This window comes from Nematolebias whitei, chromosome 2, assembly GCF_014905685.2.
Source record: "Nematolebias whitei isolate Nwh7 chromosome 2, NemWhi1, whole genome shotgun sequence".
NCBI lineage: Eukaryota > Metazoa > Chordata > Actinopteri > Cyprinodontiformes > Rivulidae > Nematolebias > Nematolebias whitei.
In genome coordinates, this window is record NC_056499.1 from 12097817 (window position 1) to 12115748 (window position 17932).

The 17932-nt window shown below is 41.6% G+C and overlaps 1 protein-coding gene across 1 annotated transcript in view; it reads left to right on the plus strand.

Moving 5' to 3' along the window:
* LOC119425535 (protein TANC1) overlaps positions 1 to 17932 on the plus strand; it is a 58799-nt gene that overhangs the window by 30260 nt on the left and 10607 nt on the right. The window contains exons 10-19 of the mRNA XM_037693065.1: positions 555 to 786; positions 2786 to 2952; positions 8589 to 8897; positions 10645 to 10845; positions 10983 to 11086; positions 12210 to 12318; positions 12407 to 12529; positions 13907 to 14143; positions 15583 to 15792; positions 17451 to 17532. Of these exons, the coding sequence (XP_037548993.1) occupies positions 555 to 786; positions 2786 to 2952; positions 8589 to 8897; positions 10645 to 10845; positions 10983 to 11086; positions 12210 to 12318; positions 12407 to 12529; positions 13907 to 14143; positions 15583 to 15792; positions 17451 to 17532 (1774 nt within the window). The remainder of the gene's footprint in view (positions 1 to 554; positions 787 to 2785; positions 2953 to 8588; positions 8898 to 10644; positions 10846 to 10982; positions 11087 to 12209; positions 12319 to 12406; positions 12530 to 13906; positions 14144 to 15582; positions 15793 to 17450; positions 17533 to 17932) is intronic.

Genomic DNA, 17932 nt, shown 5'->3' on the forward strand with positions numbered 1-17932 from the left:
AGTGTCTCCTACTGTATCCTTGTGTTTTCTAGTGTCTCCTTGTGTCTCTTGAAGTCGTTGCTGCCACTCCAGCTTTTCGTTTTCCATTTGAACAAACGCTTCATCTTTAACTCGAGCTCTTCTTGTTGGTCTCCGTCTCTGAGTCTGACTCCACCACAAACGGTGACAGTTTTGATAAAATCTATCCAGTGACTCAGGAGATATTTTACTAACAGCCAACAGGATCGACTCCCAACATTTAAAGCTAAAGTTCTGAGCAACGTTCTCTTGCATCAAGAAGCCCTTTGATTATGTGGCTTGAATTTCAGCTACGTTTTAGCTGAATATCTGTAAAACCAACCGATTTATAGCTGTTCTAAGTTTCCTAAGGTGAGTTGGCTGTAGCAGCCATCTTGGATTGGATAAATGATTAAGTTGTAGATGTATATCCAGTGATTACTTCCTGAAATTTTCAGTAAAATTCATCCTGTGATTTTATAGATACAACAAAGCTATGCTGTGGATCGATACTGCACCTTGTTATAACACCTGTACTCCCGACTTTTCCCTTCCAGGTGGTGTCGTACCACTTCTGCCAGGCGGACAACACCTACACCTGCCTGGTTCCAGAGTTTGTGCACAGCGTCGCCGCCCTGCTGGCCAGAGCGCCTCAGCTGGCTGCGTATCGAGAGCTGCTAATCCAAGAACCTCACCTGCAGACCACGCTCAGTTTACGCTCCTGCGTTCAGGATCCCATCGCCGCCTTCAGAAAGGGAGTCCTGGAACCGCTCGCCTCGTTACGCAAAGGTAACTACAGGCCTCCGAGGAATGCATATCGCCCGCACAGTTTGAGATCATCCCATCGAGAGAAAGTATGAAGTTTTATGAGATCTCGTGCAAATTGTTTGTGCTGGATGACTCTCAGCTACTACCACACCAAGTTTTAAAACTGTGCATTTGATAAACTGATTAGCTGTGGTGGCCATCTTGAATCGGGTTGACTTCAAAAGTTATTAAAATGTGGATATACTTTTAGTTTAGGTTAAATCCATCTAGTGCTTCATGAGATATTTTGCAAACACACACGGGTACAGGTGGAAACTATTGCCCACCTTTCTCCTTTCAGCTGTGGACAATAATGAAGGTTTACACTAAATATATTTACTTTTATAAACTTTTCTCTCATTAAAGTCAACAATTTGGAAAAGTAGAGCGTGAAACAGATGTTTGGTCATTTTACAGGATTTTAAGGTCTTAACATTGAATGTTTGTTGTTGGGTTTATCCAAACCACCACAAACTATCTCTTTGATTATCGAAAGGTAAAAAGCAAGTGACATATTTTTTGCCTATGTCTGTTAGTAAAATATCCATGGACCACACAATGAATTTTAATGAAACTTTTAGGAAGTCATCATTGGATGTCTCTGCCTCAGTTGGAGAAGTTCAGGTATCTGAGCGACTTGTTCCTGAGTGATGGTAGAATGGAGACGGATTGGAACCTCGTCCTCAGTAATAAGGGCGTTGCTCCGGTCAGTTGTGGTGAAGAAAGCGTTGAGTCGAAAGGCAAAGCTCTGGATTTACTGGTCTGTCTACGTTCCACCCCTCACCTGTGGTCATAAGGTTTGGATCAGGACTAGAGATGCACTTATCCAATACCAATATCGGTATGGGTCCCAATATAAAAAAAAACTTCTGGATCACGCGCTAGTGAACTCGCCGCACAGATTGTTTACAAAATGGAACGAGCAAAGGGATCAGCCATCTGGAACTATTTCACACTACCTCAGCCAACACATTCGACAGCTACTTGCAATACGTGCACAGCGACGGTTCCAGGGGGTGTCACTAAAACTTTCAGTTATAACACTACCAACTTAATCAAGCATCTCCAGAGATTTCTCCCTAAAGAGCACGCTGAGTTTGTTGAACGGAGTTCAGCACTGGTTTTCGGTATCGGATCAGTATCGACCGAGACTAAATCTCAGATATCGAAATCGGAAGTGGAAAAAGTGGATCGGTGCATCCCTAATCAGGACCCAAAGAAACAGATCCTGGATACAAGTAGCTGAAGTGGTCTTCCTTCATAGGGTGGGGGGGCTTAGCCTCAGAGATAGGAGGAGCTCCGTCATCTGGTGGGAGCTCGGAGTAGAGCTGCTGCTCCTTTGCATCAAAAGGAGTCAGCTGAGGAGGTTCATCTGATCTGGCCGCCTCCCTTTGGAGCTTTTCCAAGAACATCCCACTGGTAAGAGACTCTGGGGCAAACCCAGAACTTTCTGGAGTTATTATAGAACCTCTCTGGTCTGGGAACACCTCGAGGTCCACCAGAAGGAGCTGGAGAGTCTCTGGGGAGAAGGTCTGGGTGTCTCCTGGACCTGTTGGCTCCATGACCTGACTACGGATAAGTGTTAGAAGATGGAGATGCAGATCTTTGGATCTACAACTGATTAACTTCTGGAGACACCCATTCAAGATGGCCACCACCGCTAATCAACCATAAAAACACAAAAATGGCTACAATTTGGTCTGAATCAGAGATGGCAAGCTAGAGTTTGGTGTGGTAGTAGCTGAGAGTAGCCCTGACACATTCTGAGAGCTATTAGATCTACATTTGCAAGTTTGGCATGCAGGGCAGCGGGTGACAAGCATTCCTTTGTGGTTTTCTACATCTTACTCAGGTTTGCTGTTTTGTCTGTTTATTTTTATTTATTTTTTATATAAATTCTCAGGTTTGGTTGTAAACGGTTGTTTCTAAACGTCAGCGATGTTACGTCGAGCTTCACGCGCCGTTTTTTTTCTGCTTCCAGACCGACGGCTGCCCGAGGAAGACTACATCATACTGGTCGACAGTCTTAATGAAGCTGAGTTCCACAAACCGGACTATGGGGACACGATCGCCACCTTCGTCACCAAAGTCATCTCCAGATTTCCTGCATGGCTGAAGCTGGTGGTCACAGTGAGGACAGGCCTGGTGGTGAGTGACTTGAGCTTCGACCCACGGAAACACGTTTAGCTCGTTGTGACTGGCAACATCTGCGAGAGCTGCTTTTCTTTCAGCTCGACTTCAAATCGTGCAGGATGTGCTCGTGTTTTGTGAAGATGGTTCTTTTAAGCTGATATTAGTCACATCGGTCCCACTCAGTGAGTCCGAGTTCCTCACAATGAACTCCAGATACTCCGACAAAATGTTCTTACAGTCCGAGTTCACACGGTCGGTTTATTCTTTATGGGTTCCCCTGCATGGTTTTAATTTTGTCAGCCATTTTCACAAACTTCTGCTGCTCGAACCGTTCAAATACCAAAAGGTTCAGCTCAATTAAGAAAAGAGCGACTTTTGGGTTTCGTAATGTTTATATATATATATATATATATATATATTTTTTTTTTTTTTTTACAATATTTTGACTTTATTCATAAAAAAAATTCCCAAAGAAATACTTTGAGATCTCTTTAGTTTCTTCAAAAACATTTTCTTTTAAGTCTGTTTTAGCAAACTGACTCTACAGTATGTTTGTCTTCTGTGACTTTTAGTTTTTAGCTACTGTTCTACTACGTTTAGCTACTGTATTGCAACAATAAACATCTGTTTTGCTAATTTAGGCTTTAACACATTTAGCTTTAATCAGCCACTTTTTTGTATTTTTATGCTACATTTGGCCTTCAGATACCATTTTGCTACCGGTACTTTTAGCTTCTACGTGTTTAGAATATTTTAGCTTAAGCATCTGTTTAACTGTTTTTAGCTACTGCTTTGATAATTTTAGCTTTAATGTACAGTATTTAGCTAATTTCAGCTACTGTTTTGTGTTATTTTGCTACTTTTAAGGATTAACTGCCATTCTGCTACTGTTAGCTATTGTTTTGCTTATTTTAGATTTTAGCAACTGTTTAGCTAACTTTAGCCTTTGTTGAAGTGATATTATCTTAAGAATATATACTGGTACGTTTAATTACAGTTTGCAACTTTTAGCTTTAACATCTTTTGTCATTTTAGCTATTTCAGTCAATTTCAAGCATCTGTTTTAAAAGTTAAACATTTAAAAAGTACAAGTTACAAAAAGAGACACCCATCTTCCGAAACAGTCAAACACTTTGATATATGAATGGCTTAAACGGCACAAAGCAGCTAAATGTATGGAAGAATAAAAACGGTGTGAATGCCGACTCAGTGTTCCCTTTTAAGTAGAGCTGTCATTTCTAACCCGGGCCTGAAGCTCGGCCCGACCCGAAATTGGGCCGGGCCATAATAATGTGCTGGATGGGCAGGCCGGGTCGTGTTGGGCTTTTGATTGCGTCAGCAGATCAGCTGCAATCCAATTATATGGCAACTTGGCTTGCCATACATTCCAATATATGGCAACATGGCTTGCCAAACAATCACCAGCTGCACGCTGCCATTTCACCACAAGCTGACTGGCCTTGAAAGAGGTAAAAAGTTCAGTTAAGCTTTAGATGGGACTGTAATGCCAGGCAGCAATCCATCGCCCAAATGGACGTTCAGCCGCTGCACTTAGCGGACGTGCACAGCCGACGACCCAAACAGGCGAGTTCCCAAAGCAGACATGTCAGAGCAGGGTCCATGTCTGAATAATGCAGAATGCAGGCAGAAGCAGGGATTTAATGCACTTTGACGGCCATGAAAGGACAAACACCCTCAGCTCCGATCTTCTGCCCCCCTTTTATTCAGCCGCGCATGTCTGCCGACTGTTAATAACTATATAAGCAGTCAAAGCTTAATTAAAAATGTCAGGGTGGGGGGGTGTTCGGGTTCGGACCTGTAATTACTGTTAATTCGTCAGGTCGGGCGGGGTTCAAAAATGCTGGCTACGGGCTGGGGCCGGGTCGGGTCGGATTTTTTTGGGCCCAAATGCAACTCTACTTTGAAGAGCATTTAAGAAGTTTGTTTCCCCTATTTACTGAAATAAAACAACAAATTTCTGCCTGCGTCGCCTGAATCTGAGCCCACGAGTCGTTTAAAAACATTTTATCACCATGGCCACGCTGCTAATGCTCTTTGCAGCGTTTCCTTTGAGGAACAGTCCGTCCTGATTATCCTAAAATGCCAAATTATGTTTTATTTAAATCATCTCGCACCTTTTAAAACAGGACTGAAGAAACCTTCGGTCTGCTTCCACTCTGCAGAAAGACAAAGGCAGTTTAGATGTTGTTTTTGGTTCTCACATAGATTGTCCTCATTTCTCTGCATAATTTACAGATTTCACTGTGAAGACTTTCTCAGGAAGAAAATAAAAACCTAATCTGTAGAATAAATTTTCCTTCCCTGTGTAAATTTCTTCTGTTGACCTCTGAGCAGCTGGCAGAGTCAGATGAGCTCTGAACTCATGGGTAAGATGCTGGTCGGGCTTTTTACTGCCTCGCTTCAGGCAGTGCAGCGTTTGGCTCTGCTGCTCCCTCTGGTCTGAAGTGTTTTCTCAATCTGGTCGGTAATCCCGCCAAACAGCCGACGCATCTGTCCGATGCCAAAGCCAAGCCTCTGAATGCAGCATGGATTATGCCCTGAATGCCCCGTGATACTTCCCTGAGCGTTCAGGGAATCTGCAGCCCGTCAAATGGTTACATAATTAAACCGGTGTTTGGATAAAAGTTAAACTTTAAAAATCTAACAAATAAAAACAGGACAGGAAGCCGATGGGCGATCAACATCATTGCTCGCATTTCTGAAAGGTCTAACTTTACCTAAATATTACTAAGGTGTGTGACCTCTCACTGTAGCATCGATATGTTTTGATTTATGAACTATTTTCTGTCAAAATATGCAAACAAAACATGAAAAGTTCAGGTGATTTATGAGCTAATGTGGCTGAATTCTCACCTATAGAACTTAATGCCACATTCTCAGAAGAGCTGGTTACAATTACACAAACTGATAGACCAGGCTCCTTGTCTGAGTTTAGATTCTTTACTCAAATATTTATGGTTTGATGCCATTCTGGCAGACTCTAATGATGTCCACATAGCACCTAGCAAGATAGCAGCACCTTTTCTCCTCTTGGAGTGAGCAGTGGTTGTCCTTTCCAGTGTATCTCTGTTTCCCCAGTTCACAGGAAGTGCTAAGGGTCTTTTAACCATAGACATATATACTTAGACACCTCATTGAGTGCTGAATCATACGTCGACGATGACGCTGTATTGGATATGGACACATACAAACTCACAGACTCCAGACAGACTGCATATATGGTCCTTCTCAAAAAATAAGCATATTGTGATAAATGTAATTATTTTCCATAATGTAATGATAAAAATGAAACTTTCATATATTTCAGATTCATTGCACACGAACTGAAATATTTCAGGTCTTTAATTGTTTTAATACTGATGATTATGGCATACAGCTCATGAAAACCCAAAATGCCTGTCCCAAAAAATTAGCATATTTCATCCCACCAATGAAAGACAAGTGTTTTTAATACAAAAAACGCCAACCTTCAAATAATCATGTTCAGTTATGCACTCAATACTTGGTCGGGAATCCTTTTGCATGAATGACTGCTTCAATGCGGCGTGGCATGGAGGCAATCAGCCTGTGGCACTGCTGAGGTGTTATGGAGGCCCAGGATGCTTCGATAGCGGCCTTAAGCTCATCCAGAGTGTTGGGTCTTGTGTCTCTCAACTTTCTCTTCACAATATCCCACAGGTTCTCTATGGGGTTCAGGTCAGGAGAGTTGGCAGGCCAATTGAGCACAGTAATACCATGGTCAGTAAACCATTTACCAGTGGTTTTGGCACTGTGAGCAGGTGCCAGGTCATGCTGAAAAATTAAATCTTCATCTCCATAAAGTTTTTCAGCAGATGGAAGCATGAAGTGCTCCAAAATCTCCTGATAGCTAGCTGCATTGACCCTGCCCTTGATAAAACACAGTGGACCAACACCAGCAGCTGACATGGCAGCCCAGACCATCACCGACTGTGGGTGCTTCACACTGGACTTCTGGCATTTTGGCATTTCCTTCTCCCCAGTCTTCCTCCAGACTCTGGCACCTTGATTTCCGAATGACATGCAAAATTTGCTTTCATCCAAAAAAAGTACTTTGGACCACTGAGCAACAGTCCAGTGCTGCTTCTCTGTAGCCCTGGTCAGATGCTTCTGCCGCCGTTTCTGGTTCAAAAGTAGCTTGACCTGGGGAATGCGGCACCTGTAGCCCATTTCCTGCACACGCCTCTGCACGGTGGCTCTGGATGTTTCTACTCCAGACTCAGTCCACTGCTTCCGCAGGTCCCCCAAGGTCTGAAATCGGACCTTCTCCACAATCCTCCTCAGGGTCCGGTCACCTCTTCTCGTTGTGCAGCGTTTTCTGCCACACTTTTCCCTTCCCACAGACTTCCCACTGAGGTGCCTTGATACAGCACTCTGGGAACAGCCTATTCATTCAGCAATTTCTTTCTGTGTCTTACCTTCTTGCTTGAGGGTGTCAATGATGGCCTTCTGGACAGCAGTCAGGTCGGCAGTCTTACCCATGATTGTGGTTTTGAGTAATGAACAAGGCTGGGAGTTTTTAAAAGCCTCAGGAATCTTTTGCAGGTGTTTAGAGTTACGTCGTTGATTCAGATGGTTAGGTTAATAGCTTGTTTAGAGAACCTTTTCATGATATGCTAATTTTTTGGGACAGGCATTTTGGGTTTTCATGAGCTGTATGCCATAATCATCAGTATTAAAACAATTAAAGACCTGAAATATTTCAGTTGGTGTGCAATGAATCTGAAATATATGAAAGTTTCATTTTTATCATTACATTATGGAAAATAATGACCTTTATCACAATATGCTAATTTTTTTATAAGGACCTGTATATGTATGTATGTGTGTTTATGTGTGTATTTGATTTACCTGTTAAAATAAAGGTTGAATGAATGGAAAAAAAAAGATTACATGTTAAATATGAATATTTCTAAATTTATCGCCACAATTATAGTGTTACACACGTTAGTAGATGCAAACACTCAAAAGAATACATATGTTGGTTTAGTGTGTGCCTATAACCTAAATATTTAAGGAGTAAACATTTTTAATAATCACGTTAAAAGTTACAAATGTTATCTTTGGTACCTGTTTGTTTTCCAAATATATTAATGTGTGTGAATGACAGAGATTAAACTTCAAACACTTTGTAGAACGGTGCTTTATGAAGTTCTGTCCATTTCCTTGTATTAGTTGACCAGCAGATCTGCCACATCCAATATGGCGGATGCTCCGACTGCTGCAACAGGCCAGCCGCTGAACGAGGTGTCTATGTGTTTGTCTATGCTTTAAACAGCCTGAAAGTTATTTCAGTGAAGCAAAGGTGGAGCGTGTTGTTGAACCAAAATGTTTTTTTAGAGCTTTTTTCTTTAGTAATCTTAGCTGGTTTTTGGCCAGTGTCCAAAAGTGGAGGATGGCGAGCTGAAATGTGAATCTGAGAGCTGCCTGTGAGCAACAATGGTGGTTGAGTCATCGGCGCACGGTTTACTGTACTCTTTCCCCGGCTCTGCGTGAGTCAGAGGCAGCAGCTTCTGTCTGAGTAATGCCTCCTGGTTTCATCTACTAATGCATCAAAGTTGTGCATCCTACGGTTCTTTAAAACCCACGAGGTGTGTGTGCCCCCCGTGCAGGAAATCACCACGCTCCTTCCCTTCTCCGGCATCTCTCTGGACATCCTGCCGGACAGCAGCGACCTGGGGGCCGACCTGAGCGACTACATCCACCACAGGGTCAGTGGCAGCAGCCAGATCGCCACCAACGTCACCACGCCAACAGGCTCCGCCCCCGACCCTTTGCTTCTCAGCAAGTTCAGCAGCCACCTGTCGAGCCGGAGCCACGGCTCCTTCCTCTACCTGCAGCTGACCCTAGATCTGTTCCACAAAGGTCACCTGGCTCTGAAAGGAGGGAACTACCTGGTGGTGCCGGTCTCCCTGTCAGAGGTTAGACTTTTGGATTTGTTTTGCACTCGTGGTTTGATTTAAAAGGGGTCTCAGCTCGCTGCTGGCTCCGTTTAATCTGCACGGTCTGAAAAAGAAAACTACACTTTTGAACTTCGGCCCTTTTCCTCCTCGTCTGCTCAAGTTCTCACTTTTCTGACATCCTGCTGACAGAAAATGTTCTGATGTGTTTATGAACACATATATGTTTATGTGTTTATGTATTTATCTTCTTGACTTCACAAAAATGTACAAGAAAGTCCATCCTGTTTCAGTCCTGGGGTTTCAGGACTTATAAACCTGATCCGGTCTTCATCGGGTTTTAAACTGATCCAGATCTGACCTCAGGGGAACAGAAACACTCGACAGGTTCCTCTGAGTCGTTATTTATTAAACAAAAACTGGTTCCAGGTCCAGATCCAGCAGCTTGTAGAACCTCCTTCAGCAGAAGAACCCTCGGTAGTTTCCTGTTTGTCCCTCATGGTTCTGGAGGAGTTCTGGTCCACTCTTCTTTCCATTGTTGAGGGTTCTGTTCAGCTCTCTGAAGGTCCACCACAGTGTTTCAGTCAGGTTGAGGTTCTGGACTCTGAATGGACCGTTGTAGCACCGAGGCTCTTTTCTTTCTGACCCGTTCTGTTGTAGATCAGCTGCTGTGTTTGAGATCTTGGTCCTGTTGGACCCAGCTGGCTTCAGCTGTTGAACAGATGGACTCACATCTGACTCCAGAACCTTTGGTCTACAGAGGAGTTCTGGTCCACTCAGTGACTGACAGGAGCCCAAACCATCAGCCTCCACCACTGTGCTGACAGCTGGGAGGAGCTGTTTGCTGCAGTGCATTCTGGGTAAACATCTGCCCTCTGGTCTTGTTCTGGTCCTGAAGGCTTGTGGTTCCTTCAGATGAAACTTTCCAAACCTAAGTCGAGCTGCCATGTTGTTTTTTTGACCTGCTGACTGAGGCCTGTAGAGTCAGAGATGGAGCTCACTGCACGGTCTGACCTTCAGGGTGTTTTAAATGTTTCCACTTGTGAATGATCTGTCTCTGTGTAGGACGATGGACTTCAGATAGTTTGGAAATTACCTTTGACCCTTCCCAGATTCATGTACAATAACTGCTGCTCTGGAGTCTTTACTGGTGTCTTTCCATCTTGGTGTTGTGTTAACGCACCTGTATGCTTCAAATCAGAGGCGGTTCTACTGCTGATGTTCAATTAATCAATACATTTGATCGTTCAGGCATGTGTTGTGTGTTTTTGTTCGAGGTTAAATTTGGATCATTTTAGAACCAGATGAAGACCTGCTCCAACGTAAGCATTATTGCTTTCCTTAAATCAGTAAACATCACTTATTGGAACCAAGGCGTTGCCCACCGATGGCACAGGAAGTGAGCATGAATAACGAGTCTTTAGAAGTTCAAACTCTCCATTTCTGTAAACCTTCCAGCTCAGTTATGAACGTTTCAAAGACCCTAAAATCAGGCGGGATGGCAGACATGGCAGCTCCGATCCTGGGGAGGAAAAGGAGGCCAACAAGCTGGCGAGCTTCTGTTGTTTCTCTCGTGCAGCAGATGCTTTCCTCGGTCCAGATGATCCAATTAGTGTCTACAACGAGCCCACATAAGACAAACATCTGACATATGAGACTCTTCAGCTCAAACAAAGCAGCTAATTTGGCCAACAGAGCCAGCAAATAATTAAATTTATGATAAATTTGTGCGTTTTGTCTCTTAAATACCTTGAATACCACCTGTTAGGTGTACCTGCTGATGTGCCGTGCGAGCTTTCCGGAGAAGGAGGTCTTTGAGCGAGTTCTCCCGGTGCTAAATGTAGCTCTGGCTTCTTTGCACCCGCTGACTGACGAACAAATGTTCAGGGCGCTGAACGCAGGCAGCGTGAAGGGGGAGCTGGAGTGGAGCGACTTCCTGCAGAGTTTAGACGGCCTGGCTGGACTCATGGTAAGATGCTGGTGTTCAGATTAGAGTTCACACGCAGTGGATTAACTCTAATCTGGAAGTTTAGAGATGAAGAGCTCTAAGTTCATCTGATCACATCAGTGGATTCTGATTTAAATGTTTTTATTCTGCGTGTGAAGGTTCGGCGCAGGGACGGCACACGGATGCTGGGTCACCCCTCCTTCAGGGAGTGGCTGGTCTGGAGAGCCGACGGAGAAAGTACGGACTTCCTGTGTGAGCCGAGGTGAGGCCAAAGGTCAAACATTCTCCACCAGAACATTCTTAAAATTCATTCGAGAACCTAAAACAAACGTTACAAACAAAACAAGAGAAGTGATACCGAAATTTGCTTCAGAAGCTGAAACTGAGTCGGTTAAGCTAAAAAGCTGAACATTAGCTAAAGAAGAAAAATGCTAGTTAAAACTTAAAAGTGGTTAAAAACTAGCTTAATGTATCAAATATTAGCTTAAAACTAAAACTAGCATAACAGTAGGTGGAAGCTAAAATTAGCAGGTTGATAGCTAAAATTAAGAGAAGGTTAAAAACTAAAAACATCAAAATGGTAGTAAAAAGCTAAAAATAGTTAAAAACAAGCTAAAAGTAACCTATATTAGCTACAACTAAAAAGGCTAGGTTGAAGCAAAAAGTAGCAAAAATGTCCAAAAACAAAAGTCAACTAAAAGTAAAACATTTACAAAGAAAATAATAAGTTTATTAAAAATAATAAGACTAGCTAAATCTATCAGAACATTAGCTAAAAGTAGCAAATTGCTAGCTAAAAGGAGCTAAACTTTAAATAAATGCTAAAATTATCAAAAGGTTTGCTAAAAACAAAGTTTAAAAGTTAAATGTTATTAAGCTAAAAAAAAGTTTACTAAACATCAAAAGTCTAGCAAATAGCACAAAGTAGCACGTAGCTAAATGCTCAAATTAGCAATACACTTACTGAAAGCTAAAAGTAGCAATAGGTTAGCTAAAAACTAAAAGTAGCAAAAAGAGAGGTTTGCAAAGAAAGATTTGCTAAAACTATGAAGAAGCTAGCTAGAAGTTAAAAGTAGCAAAAGGCTATCTAAATGCTAAAAGTGGAATGGTAGATAAAAACAAAAATTAGCATCAGAAAGACAAAAGCAGTCGGTTTGCTGAAGCAGATTTTAAAGAAACATTTCTGAAGAAATTAAGCCTTTTCTACATTTAGCTTTTACCTACTCTTTTGCTGTTTTTAGCTAGCATATTTCTGCTTCTAGCTAGCGTTTTGCTTCAGTTAGTGTTCTGCTTCTTTAACAAATTCAGATTGAATTTTCACAGAAAATCCAAATTAATTTTTTCACTCAAAACGTTGTGAGTTGTGTTGTGACTGTTGTCCACAGGAGCGGCCATGCCCTGCTGGCCTTCATGTTCTCAAGGCAGGAGGGGAAGCTGAACCGGCAGCAAACGATGGAACTGGGTCATCACATCCTCAAGGCTCACATATTTAAGGTCAGGGGAACCACGGTGCTGCGTTCGGAGCGGACTCTACGATCTAGACTGTCCTGCCGATCTGAGCAGGTTCTTTCCTGTCCCACAGGGTCTGAGTAAAAAGACCGGTGTGTCCTCCAGCGTTCTTCAGGCCATGTGGATCAACTGCAGCACCGACAGTCTGTCCGCCGCACTGGGCTCCCTGAGAAACCTGTACACACCCAACATCAAGGTACTGCAGAGCTCCTCATTGTTGGATTTTATCACAACTTATAGTCTCATGGTGTTACTGTAGAACCTTTGAGCTTTTTTCACATTTTCTGCAGTCTTCTTACTCCCACAACTCCTTGTGGCAGAAATATACAAATTATGCATCGAAACGCAGACAAGTTAAGCCAACTTTCACCCAGTTTGCCTCTTGCTGCTGCAGGACTTTTTTTTCTCTAATCCACCCAGAAAGCAAGCTAATGCCAAGATAATGAGGCAGACTGAAAAGTAAGCCTCAAACAAACCGATATTGAGCGAAAACCATAATTCATATTTGAACAATTCTAGAGCCATTTGTGGCAGAAGACTGTGATGGTCGCAAACGTTTTTTAATTTTCTCCAGCATATTTTATTTAAAACATTTCCCTTCCAGCTCCGACTTTTCCCTTTAAAACCAAAATGGAAGGTTTTGTCTCAACGTTCTATATTTTTGTGTAAAACAATGTAATAAATGTAAAAGTTTACACGTACCCATCAGTCTTTTCCACAAACGGCTCAAGAATTGTTAAACTCTGACTTGTGACTTTTCGCACAGCGACAATTTGAGGCTTATCCTGATACATGCTCAATAATCCAGGTAGAAAAATCTAAAAAAGTTCAATCTGGTCCTCTGGACATTCAAAAAACAAAGACATTTGAGGCTTACTTTTCAATCAGCATTTTTTTGTCTGCCTGTCAATATCTTGGCAGTCACAGAATGACAGACAGGTTTGTGGTTACCATGGTGACCGTGTTGAGCCACCAGCAGCAACTTTGGTTGTTCTTTACACTCCTTATACAGTTCAAGCATCAAATTGTGATCATCTGATAAAGTCATCTCAGAATTGTGGGCACCTTTCTGCATCCAAGGCTTTTGATTTGTAATATTTCTAAAAGGCCTCCATCAACACTTCTCCAGATTTGTTCTCATTTATTTAGTTCAATCAAATAACAAAAACTTGGTTCGACAGAAACAGAAAATAGGATTTTAGCTCTGGTGCAGTAAAAAAAAAGTTTTTTTTTAGCTGAAGTCTGGTTCATCAGATGTTCAGCTGAAGAATGAAGCCTCTCGTCCTATTTCAGGTCTTTGCTGTTGTAGCCGTTTTGTTTTTTGGTTTCATACTTCATCTTTTGTTCTTCACTTGTCTAATTTCCTCAGTTGATCAGGTAGAAGAAATGGACAGAAAACGAGTATTTAAAAAATATTTTTAAAAAGAAGCCGAAAGTTCAAAGGAAAAACTTCAAAAGAGCTTCAGGAAGTCTGAACTTCTACTGAGACCACTCCAGACAAGAAAGTCTGGCAGCTTTGGATTTAAAACTTTTGCACTGGACTGGACGCTCTTTTTGTTGTTCCGTTTCACAGGTGAGTCGTTTGCTGATGCTCGGCGGGGCGAGTGCAACCTGGTCTACAGAGGTCATAGGTCACGCCCCCATCCTGGCGGTCCACGCCCACCTGGGACACCTGGAGATGGTAGCTCTGTTGTTGGAGATGTTGGCACCTGTCGACGGGACCACCGGCAGCGGCATGACGCCTCTGAGTCTGGCAGCTGCCGCGGGACACGTTGACATCGTCAGCCTGCTGTGCAAGAAGGGGGCGAAGGTCAGAGGCGTTTAGTTTGGTCAGAAATGAGAAGTAGCCGAACCCAAAAGACCAGCTGTGGTTTCAGTAATGTTTACACTTTCCAAAATATATTTATGTTCATTTGACCTTTTTATTCTCTAGAAATTAATCGGGGAATTTTAGGATTTGCTAATTGTAGCTTTTTTGTGTTTTAGCTACTATTTTGCTGGTTTTAGCATCAAACTACTGTTTTACTTGTTTTAGCTTTTGGCTACGGATTGGAAAGTTCTACTTTTATAGCTATTGTTGTGTTAATCTTAACTTTTTAGCTTTTTTTTTTTAACTGATTTTTAGCTTTTAGCTGCTATTTTGCAGAATTTACGTTTTACTGACTTTACCTTTCAGTTTTATTAATCAGAACTTTTGGCTAATGTTGTGCTCACCTTAGCTTTTAACTGCAGGCATTTTGCTAATTTTAGCCATGAGCTACTGTTTTGCTTATTTTAGCTTTTTGCAAATTTTATTCTTTAGCAACCTTTCCAAATTTTTGTTTTTAGCTCATTTTAGCCTTTTTTTTTAATTGTTTTCTCAACTTTAGCGCTTAGCTAAGGTTTTACTAATTTTTTCTGTCAGTTTTGCTAGTTTTAGATTTTTGCATTTTCTATTATAGCTCCGCAACAATCTTGCCATCTTAAATTTTAGCTACTGTTTTGCTAATCCTAGCATTTGGCTACCATGTTTTGTGAAATTTTGCTTTAAACTATGTTTTGCTGATTATCATTTCTTAGTTTTTTATTTTGGCACATACTAAAGTCTTGCCAGATTTAGCTTTTAGCTATTGTTTTGCTAATTTTAGCTTCAGTTCGGTTTATTTTACCAGTACTTTGACAGTTTAATTTAAACTTCTTTGACAAATTTCAGCAAACAGTCAGCATTTTGGCATAAAATGTAAATTCTTCCAGTTATTTATTGAGAACTTTCTGAGACGTTCTGATGTAGGTGACAGCTTCGGTCCGACTTTTAGCCACGAAGGTCGGACCTTTAGCCACGACCAGCTGGTTTTTTTTTTCTTTTTGTGCACGATGAAACGCGTACCTCATCTATAAGTGGTGCAGCCTCAGAAGTGTCTTTTTGTTTCTCATGACATTATTAACATCAGTCTGTTTTTACATTTTGACTTAATCCAGAATTGTTCTTGTCCACATGAAGATAGTTCCAAAGACAGACCCAAACCCGACTCTTAAGATCAGAACCAGCGTACTTCTTATCATCAATCTTATCATGACAGATAAATCTGGTTCCGTCTGTTCTTTACCTCCAGCGATGACTGAACTGCTCTGGTTTAAAATTCACCCCAGTTTGAAGATCTATTCTGGGCGGCGGATGAAACGAATAGGGCAGATCTAGGTCAGAGTTTTACCGGCACCGGCCAGAATCCGGGCCGTTGAGTCCTTCTGTGTTCCCCCTCTGTGTGCCAGGTGGGTCACGCTGATAAAAGTGGGCAGTGTGCGCTGGTCCACGCGGCGCTGAAGGGCCACGCCGAGATCATCAACATCCTGTTGGACCAGGACTGGGGAGCAGAAGTCCAAACCGACCCACAGCTGCACCCAGGGAATGAAGCTGCGACCGGAAAAACAGCCGCAGTGCAGCAGGCGGTCACCGCAGCAGCCAGCTTGGGACACACGCAGGTACCAGTCAGACCAGAAGGGCGTGAAGGAATGCATATCACCCGCCGCCTTTCATGCCACGAGAAAGTTTTATACTTTTCAAAATAAAGCCCCATAAAAATACATTACATACTCTTTAAAATCTGAATATTGATTCTTTTTGCTTCTCTTAGTTTTTAGCTAATGTTCTGACACCTAAATATTTTAGCTGTTTTGTTACATTTAGCTTTTAGCTACTGTGCTGTTACTTTTAGCTTTTAAACTACTATTTAGCTGACTATGGCTTTTAGCTACTGTTATAATGCTTTAAGCTACCATTCTGCTGAATTTAGCTTTAACTATGGGTTTGCTACTTTAAACTTTTAGCTACTATTTTGCAGATTTTAGCTTGTAGCCACAGTTATGATATTAGTTTTTAGCTATGGTTGAACTAATTGTCATTAATGGCAATTTTATATTTTAGCTGTGGCTTTGCTCATTTTATATTTTAGCTGTTGTTTTGCTCATTTTATATTTTAACTGTGGTTCAGCTCATTTTATATTTTAGCCATGGCTTTGCTAATTTTATATTTTAGCTTTGGTTTTGCTTCTTATATTTTAGCTGTGGTTTTGCTCATTTTATATTTTGGGTGCAGTTATTCTCTTTTTATTTTTTATCCGTGGTTTTTCTCATTTTTATTTTAGCTGTAATTTTGCCGATTTTAAATTTTTCGATGTGGTTTTGCTCATTTTATATTTTAGCTGTAGCTTTGCTCATTTCATATTTTAGCTGTGGTTTTGCTCATTTTGTGTTTTAGCTGTGAGTTGCTCATTTTATATTTTAGCCAAAGCTTTGCTCATTTGATAATTTAGCCGTGGTTTAGCTCATTTTATATTTTAGTCATGGCTTTGTTCATTTTATACTTTAGCTGTGGTTTTGCTTCTTTTATATTTTAGCTGTGGTTTTCTCATTTTATATTTTAGCCATAATTTTGCTCATTTTATATTTTAGCTGTGATTTTGCTCATTTTATATTTTAGCTGTGGTTTTGCTCATTTTGTATTTTAGCTGTGGTTTAGCTCATTTTATATTTTCACCATGGCTTTGCTCATTTTAAATTTTAGCTGTTGTTTTGTTCATTTGATACTTGAGCTGTGGTTTTGCTATTTTTCTATTTTAACTGTGGTTTATCCATCCATCCATTATCTTTACCCGTTTATTCCATTTTGGGTCACGGGGGTCGCTGGTGCCCATGTCCAGCAATCACTGTGCGAGGGGCGGGGTACACCCTGGACAGGTCACAAGTCCAACTGTGGTTTAGCTCATTTTAAATTTTAGCTGTAGTTTAGCTCATTTTAAATTTTAGCTGTGGCTTTACTCCTTTTATATTTTAGCTGTGGTTTTGCTCATTTTATTTTTTATCCGTGGTTTTGCTCATTTTATATTTTAGCTGTGGTTTTGTTCATTTTATATTTAAGCTGTGGTTATGCTCATTTTATATTTTAGCTGTGATTATTCTCGTTTCATATTTTAGCTGTGGTTATGCTCATTTTATATTTTAGCTGTGGTTTTGTTGATTTTCTTTCTGTTCTGCTTGTTTTACCAAATCTGTTGCAGTTTTTTTTTTTACCAACTTTCAACATTTGGGTCCTTCGGCTGATCTTCTCAGTAAGCTAAAGCTGCTGCTGTTTTTCTTGCAGGTGGTGAAAAGCTTTCTGGACCTGGAAGATGAACAGCTGGCGGCGCAGATGGACGCTCACGACTCCCTCTGGGGAGAAACGGGTGCATTTCTTGTCTCACTCACAGATTTGTCTTTCGCCTGGTTTAGTGGCGTTGAGTCGTGCTCAGCAGCTGCAACGTTTCACGTCTGAGACGAACAAACTGTAAAACCCGCCCGGACCTGGACCCGGTTCTGTTGTTGAAAAAGGCTCTAAGTAGAACATCACATCGACCTAAAAGGAACCTGCTTTTAGCTGTAGCAGCTTAAAAGCAGCTGGTATTTGATTTGAACACTTTTAGCTCCATCTCAGGTGTCAAACCACAGCTTCTGTTCGGTCCCTTTTGTGTTATCAGCCGAAGCCTGGATTTCTGCCTGCAGCATTGCTGCAGTGTTGTTCCGTTAGACAACCCTTGCAGCTCTGAGACTGAAAACCAACACAGGAGCATCAGAGTCCTCTGACCC